The sequence below is a fragment of the Rutidosis leptorrhynchoides genome, chromosome 7, assembly GCF_046630445.1.
Source record: "Rutidosis leptorrhynchoides isolate AG116_Rl617_1_P2 chromosome 7, CSIRO_AGI_Rlap_v1, whole genome shotgun sequence".
NCBI classification, from domain to species: Eukaryota; Viridiplantae; Streptophyta; class Magnoliopsida; order Asterales; family Asteraceae; genus Rutidosis; species Rutidosis leptorrhynchoides.
The window spans coordinates 381,156,292-381,162,764 of NC_092339.1; the positions used below are offsets into that span (position 1 = coordinate 381,156,292).

Here is a 6,473-nt window from a genome sequence, read left to right on the forward strand (position 1 = left end):
TACATTAATATAATATTTGTAGAATATTATATAAACGTATGGGCTCATGTTTGTCAATTGAAGTTAAAATAGTTATTTAATAATCCTTATAGATATTTAGATGTAAGCCTAGTCTGCTTTATTTGAGATATTAACATTATGAAATTAGTTTGTACAAAAAACTTATACAATTATAGATGTACATAAAATATTATTCTTAACGATCGGTTTTAAAACAACTTTTTAGAAGATCATTTTGGTGTTCTATCGATTTTTTGTCAATTGAAATTAAAATGATTCTAACGGACTGCTCATAATTGCATTAGTATTCAATATTAATGTTTTCGATAGAGATGTTATCAGTAATAAAGGTTTTTTAATTTTTTGTATTATACATTTAATAAATACCAATATTAACATTATCGACTACTAAGTTATACAAATGTCATGCAACGCACGAGCTCATAAAACTAGTACATTATATAAAGCACGTGATGATAATCCTATATCTCAACTTCTGGTTAAATTCTGCCACGTGTCAACTCCTCATTTACTCCCACCAATTCTAACTGTTATTTCCATATATATATATATATATATATATATATATATATATATATATATATATATATATATATATATATATATATATATATATATATATATATATAATATACATATTTAGATTTCCTAGTTGAATTTATTATACATATTTTCTTACTTAAAATATTATATTATTAAATAAAGTAGCATATACATATTTACATATTTAAATATATACGTGATTATATGATATGATCTACTCATTACACATCTATTATCTATTACTATGTATATTTAATATTTTATCAAAAACTATAATATATATATATATATATATATATATATATATATATATATATATATATATATTGAAAATAATTTTACAAGGTAGTCCTACGTTACATCAAAAACTATCCAGATTTTTTTCTAAATAAATATAAATAAACAGAGTGTATTTGAATGTCACTCTTCAATATTTATAATTAAAAAATTTCAATTAAATATAAATATAATTTTTAAGTATAATTATAAATTATAATATCCTTTAATTTATTAAATAATTCTAAAAATTAATACATGAATAGTATTATCATATGTTAACTGCAAATCTATTTATATAGCTGAAAATTGATTTTCTCTAATTACACCATAAATATATATTATATCTATTTATTTGCAACAGCTCACAATTCATATGCATTTATTAATTAGTAATTACGACAAGTCACTATACAATATCATTACTTTTGTTTGAGAACTCATCACCTTACATATGTTATGTTTTGGTGATTTGCTTAGGTTTAAATTTATTTATTTGTTAATGTTTGATGAAGATCATGATGTTTTGAAATTCAGTCAACGGTTTTAATAGTCGTGCAACACACGGGCACAAAACTCGATATTTACATTTGAGAAAACAAATACTCTAATTTATAATTTTCGTGCAACGCATGGGCTCATAAAATTAGTTTAGATATAATTCTAAACCTTTTATTTTAGTTTTTTTCTGTCTAACTAGAAAAAATCAAAATAAATGATTATTTTCCTTTTATACATCATATCAATTTTTTTCTTCTTTTTTTTTTACTTTCTTTTTTTAAATTAATAATAGATTACGAATAGATATAAACTATCTTTAATTTCATTCAATTATTTACATTTATCTCTTTTCTCCTCAAGTTCTAGTCCACTTGTATTATAAATAAACTTTTTCTACTGTTAAAATAGGCTAGAACACGGCGTTAATAACATAATCTAAAAATGAAACATCTAACTTTAAAGGTCGATCACTAAGTTGGATACTTGAATACATGGGCGTCTTAAGACATGTGTAAAGGTTGCGGTTGCACATGGTCATAATATTTTAAGGGGTAAAAAATTTTATAAATCTTTTATAATTATATGCATTTAACCCAAAAATTTAGTGCTGGCATGGGCCCAGCCGAATTAGTGTTAGTTCATAAAACTAATCGAATTAGTTCAATCCAAAAGGTAATTAACGTTTAAAGGTCCTTTTTTATGTCTATACAGGACCATCAGAATTAAGAATCAATGAGATGGCACTGCTTGATTGCTTGAGAATTTACAGTTCAGTCCCCACTATCTATAGCTATACTTTGGGGTATGTCTTAAAAAGAATGAAACATCTAATTCTGATTCCATCTATAAAAGGCTGTACACACTTGAATAGCTCCACACCCAAACCTTTTGTAGCAATTGTAAACTTGCTTGTGTAGCAATATAATAAAAGTAACACATACATCGAAATGGGTTCAAGCAGTGCATCGGCTACAATTGCTTTCCTTCTCACCCTTAATCTTATCTTCTTCACTCTTGTAGCTTCAACTTCTTGCCCACCACCACCATCAAAGCCACATCAACATAAACATCACCACCACAAACCAGCACCGGCCACTTGCCCGAAAGACACACTCAAGTTAGGTGTTTGTGCTGATGTTCTTAATGACCTTGTCCACTTAGTTGTCGGTACACCACCAAAGACTCCTTGTTGCTCACTCTTAGGCGACCTCGTAGATCTTGAGTGAAATATCCCGTTCATATTGATTATAAACGTTCCATATTAATTGATTTCGTTGCGAGGTTTTGACCTCTATATGAGACGTTTTTCAAAGACTGCATTCATTTTTAAAACAATCATAACCTTTATTTTATCAATAAAGGTTTTAAAAGCATTACGTAGATTATCAAATAATGATAATCTAAAATATACTGTTTACACATGACCATTACATAATGGTTTACAATAGAAATATATTACATCGACATATGTTTCTTGAATGCAGTTTTTACACAATATCATACAAACATGGACTCCAAATTTTGTCCTTATTTTAGTATGCAACAGCGGAAGCTCTTAGTATTCACCTGAGAATAAACATGCTTTAAACGTCAAAAAAATGTTGGTGAGTTATAGGTTTAACCTATATATATCAAATCGTCACAATAGACCACAAGATTTCATATTTCAATACACATCCCATACATAGAGATAAAAATCATTCATATGGTGAACACCTGGTAACCGACATTAACAAGATGCATATATAAGAATATCCCCATCATTCTGGGACACCCTTCGGATATGATATAAATTTCAAAGTACTAATGCATCCGGTACTTTGGATGGGGTTTGTTAGGCCCAATAGATCTATCTTTAGGATTCGCGTCAATTAGGGTGTCTGTTCCCTAATTCTTAGATTACCGGACTTAATAAAAAGGGGCATATTCGATTTCGATAATTCAACCATAGAATGTAGTTTCACGTACTTGTGTCTATTTTGTAAATCATTTATAAAACCTGCATGTATTCTCATCCAAAAAATATTAGATTTTAAAAGTGGGACTATAACTCACTTTCACAGATATTTCCTTCCTCGGAAATAAGACTTGGCCACGGATCGATTCACGAACCTATACAAATATGTACATATATATAAAAGTATGATCAAAATATAATTACAACCATTTTTATTATGTTTTAAAGATTTGAGTGTATTAAGTCAGTTGTCCTCGTTAATAACCTACAACTAGTTGTCCACAGTTAGATGTACAGAAATAAATCAATATATATTATCTTGAATCAATCCACGACCCAGTGTATACACGTCTCAGGCTAGATCACAACTCAAAGTATATATATTTTTGGAATCAACCTCAACCCTGTATAGCTAACTCCAACATTACTGCATATAGAGTGTCTATGGTTGTTCCAAATAATATATATACATGGGTCGATATGATATGTCAAAACATTTGCATACATGTCTATGGTATCCCAAGATTACATAATATATTAGAATACATGTATAATACAATATAAGTTAGCTAGGATATGATTTGTATAGATTTGTTAAACATTTCCCGTAGCTAAAAAGATCAAAAATATCCAATCTTGTTTTACCCATAACTTCTTCATTTTAAATCCGTTTTGAGTGAATCAAATTGATATGATTTCATATTGAAATCTAATTTAAGAATCCAAATAGAAAAAGTATAGGTTTATAGTCGGAAATTTAAGTTACATGTCAATTACTAAAGAGGTAGTCATTTCCGTCGAAAGAACGACATCTTAATGACCATTTTGAAAAACATACTTTCACTTTGAGTTTAACCAAGATTTTTAGATATAGTTTCATGTTCATATGAAAAATCATTTTCTCAGAAGAACAACTTTTAAATCAAAGTTTATCATAGTTTTTAATTATCCAAACCAAAACAGCCCCCGGTTTCACTACGACGGCGTATATCCGATTTTATGGTGTTCATCGTGTTTCCAGGTTTTAAATCATTAAGTTAGCATATCATATAGATATATAACATGTGTTTAGTTGATTTTAAAAGTCAATTTAGAAGGATTAACTTTTGTTTGCGAATAAGTTTAGAATTAACTAAACTATGTTCTAGTGATTACAAGTTTAAACCTTCGAATAAGATAGCTTTATATGTATGAATCGAATGATGTTATGAACATCATTACTACCTCAAGTTTTCTGGATAAAACTACTGGAAATGAGAAAAATAGATCTAGCTTCAAAGGATCCTTGGATGGCTTGAAAGTTCTTGAAGCAGAATCATGACACGAAAATAGTTCAAGTAAGATTTTCACTCGAAATAAGATTGTTATAGTTGTAGAAATTGAATCAAAGTTTGAATATGAATATTACTTTGAATTAGAAAGATAACCTACTGTAAATAACAAAGGTTCCTTGATCTTATATGATTACTTGGAATGGATTAGAAAGCTTGGAAGTAGACTTGCAAACTTGGAAGTATTCTTGATTTTTATGAAACTATACTTATGGAATTTATGAAGAACACTTAGAACTTGAAGATGGAACTTGAGAGAGATCAATTAGATGAAGAAAATTGAAGAATAAAAGTGTTTTTAGGTGTTTTTGGTCGTTGGTATATGGATTAGATATAAAGGATATGTAATTTTGTTTTCATGTAAATAAGTCATGAATGATTACTAATATTTTTGTAATTTTATGAGATATTTCATGCTAGTTTCCAAATGATGGTTCCCACATGTGTTAGGTGACTCACACGGGCTACTAATAGCTGATCATTGGAGTGTATATACCAATAGTACATACATCTAAAAGCTGTGTATTGTACGAGTACGAATACGGGTGCATACGAGTAGAATTGTTGATGAAACTGAACGAGGATGTAATTGTAAGAATTTTTGTTAAGTAGAAGTACTTTGATATGTGTCTTGAAGTCTTTCAAAAGTGTAAGAATACATATCAAAACACAACATGTATATACATTCTAATGGAGTCGTTAAGTCTTCGTTAGTCGTTACATGTAAGTGTTGTTTTGAAACCTTTAAGTTAACGATCTCAATTAATGTTGTTAACCCAATGTTTATTATATCAAATGAGATGTTAAATTATTATGTTATAATGATATTATGATGTATGAATATCTCTTAATATGATATATACATTAAAATATCGTTACAACGATAATCGTTACATATAAGTCTCGTTTCGTAATTCTTGAGTTAGTAGTCTTGTTTTTACATATGTAGTTCATTGTTAACACACTTAATGATATATTTAAATATCATTTTATCATGTTAAATATAGTGTATCAATATCTAAATATGATACATATGTATTTAGTAGACGTTATCATAACGATAATCGTTATATATATCATTTCGAGTTTCTTAACTTAGTAATCTCATTTCTTATGTATATCACACATTGTTAATATACTTAGTGAGATACTTACTCATCATAATCTCATATCAACCATATATATATATGTCTATATATACCACAACATGTAGTTTTTACAAATTTGTAACGTTCGTGAATCGCCGGTCAACTTGGGTGATCAATTTTCTATATGAAACTTATTTCATTTAATCAAGTCTTAACAAGTTTGATTGCTTAACACATTGGAAACATTTAGTCATGTAAATATCAATCTCAATTAATATATGTAAACATGGAAAAGTTCGGGTCACTACATTGAGGCTGCAGTCTGTCTTTGCACCGCCATTAAAGCTAATGTCTTGGGTATCAACCTCAATGTGCCGGTTTCTTTGAGCTTGTTGCTTAACTACTGTGGAAAGCATGTTCCAAAGGGCTTTCAATGCGCATAGACCAAGATCTTAAATAATTACTCTGTATTAATTGTTATCGTGTTATTTTAAATGTTTGGGTGAGTTTTATTTATTTTATCAAATTTCATGTAGGTGTGAATTCATCTTTGAGTGTTGTGTAGTTCGATTGAATAGTACGGTGTTTCACCTTCTGATTCTATCATGTACACTTGTACGTTCATATGTGATTAAATATAAAAGTATATTCATAGTTTATTTACGTGCATTGGTTAAAAATTAGTATCTATATTTAATCTTAATTAATATTTTTGATATTTTCATGAGTTCTAATATGCTTGATACATATACGTTG

The 6,473-nt window shown here is 28.3% G+C and overlaps 1 protein-coding gene across 2 annotated transcripts; it reads left to right on the plus strand.

Annotated features, from left to right (window-relative positions):
* The first annotated feature begins 2,288 nt into the window (after positions 1–2,288).
* LOC139858866 (14 kDa proline-rich protein DC2.15-like) lies at positions 2,289–6,160 on the plus strand. 2 transcript variants are annotated; one of them, XM_071847703.1, is made up of 3 exons: positions 2,289–2,563; position 3,217; positions 6,032–6,160. In XM_071847703.1, the coding sequence occupies exons 1-3, from the start codon at positions 2,289–2,291 to the stop codon at positions 6,158–6,160; spliced, it is 405 nt and encodes a 134-aa protein (XP_071703804.1). The 2 variants fall into 2 exon arrangements, with proteins under 2 accessions (XP_071703804.1, XP_071703803.1); XM_071847702.1 differs by lacking the exon at position 3,217 and having other exon boundaries at positions 6,013–6,160.
* Positions 6,161–6,473: the final 313 nt, after the last annotated feature.